At 50.7% G+C, this 1418-nt stretch overlaps 1 protein-coding gene across 1 annotated transcript; it reads left to right on the plus strand.

The window, feature by feature from the left end:
- Positions 1–316: 316 nt before the first annotated feature.
- On the plus strand, positions 317–1259 carry EMH_0097920 (uncharacterized protein; the record flags this gene model as incomplete). Its single annotated transcript, XM_038021979.1, has 3 exons — positions 317–734; positions 966–1043; positions 1138–1259. 3 exons carry the CDS (start codon positions 317–319, stop codon positions 1257–1259), a joined length of 618 nt encoding a protein of 205 aa, XP_037879163.1.
- Between the last annotated feature and the right edge of the window lie 159 nt (positions 1260–1418).

Raw genomic sequence — 1418 nt, forward strand, 5'->3', positions numbered from 1 at the left:
GCGGATGCACCTGCATTGCCATTCCGCAGTTGCAGCCGCTGTAGTGGCGTGTGCATCCTACGACTTATTTTCACCAAATTAGGACTGAATGAACTTAATCATGTGACCCCTGCAACACGTTTCCGTTTTCGGGGACGTGGGGCGATTTGTTCTGATTAGCGTTTATTAGAGTTTATTCCGGTGCGTTCATGTTGGTACAAGGGGCCGTACCCATGGTTCATGAAATGCATCAATCGTAGGGGACTGTAGGCGTGTATCAGACAGAACATGTATCGTCCAAAGGGGGTTGCATTGGCGGTGCAGAGCAGACTTGTTCATGCCGCAGGGGAAGGAGAAGGAACAGGCAGATAGACGGCGGGAAATCGCCCAAAGACTCGAGAAGGAGAAACAGGCAGCGAGAAAGGCAGGAAAGGGATTGGATATTAGTGCTTTTCGCGGTACCGCCGGAATACCGCAGCTTTCGCGGGGGCCTCCCGCCGTATCTGCTTCACAAGGGCCCCCTCCTAGTGAACCTTATTGGGGATCTTCGAGTCCCAGTGGCGGCACTTATGATGCACGCCACCAGCCGTCCCCATCAGTCACTCCAGGGGGCACGAGAGGCAGCCAACAGCCAAAAGGCATGCAGCTTGGGTTTAAGATGCCAGCGGGGGGTGTCGATAGCTCGTTGCAGAACCTCGTGCCGGATGAGCAGGTTAAACCCACCGGTGAATACGCCGAAGCTCAGCATGACCAAGGTAGGATGTCAGTAGTCATGTAGCTGCATCAACACCTTTCGCTGAACCTTGGGCCCATCTAGGTGCTTGCGTTATCAGAACATATCTACACGTGTCTGCAATTAGTACTTAACTCTATCAATCCGTTTATATCTATGCTCGCGTTTCCAGCTCAAACCATAGGCTCTTCTAGGAATGCCTGGTTGTTCCTTAGTTGCTATAATACATTGCGAATTGGGTGTTTGCATACAGTTTTAAACAACCCGCTTGCGGACCCCGTAAGCATTCTCATTGAGGAAAAGGTTAAGGCATCTTTGCAAGCAGAAGGAGGTGAGTGCAGTTTTAAGCCCTGGTCCCCGATGTTTCCTTACCTGCATGCTTCTGTGTTAATTCAACTTAATGTGGTTATCTTCTGTCTCTGCAGTCCTGAAGGAGGTGGAGCTTCAAGGTACCTTCTTCGTTACTGCGAATGATCCACAGCGAGGGTCTCTCGCAGCATTCCAGGTAGGAGAACGTCTTGTTGTCTCGCGCGTATTCGAAGTTTAGGCCAAGTTGCACGAACGAATAGTAGGTTGAGCATCCACCACACGTGGTGCGTAGCGAATAAAGTGACGACGTATGTTGCGGCATTTTGCCTCAGCTAACCCCGGAGGACAAGAGATTTAAGATGAAGAGTCACCCAAATGTTGACAAGATGGCTCTTTC

This window comes from Eimeria mitis, genomic scaffold, assembly GCF_000499745.2.
Source record: "Eimeria mitis Houghton genomic scaffold, Emh_scaff9744, whole genome shotgun sequence".
NCBI lineage: Eukaryota > Apicomplexa > Conoidasida > Eucoccidiorida > Eimeriidae > Eimeria > Eimeria mitis.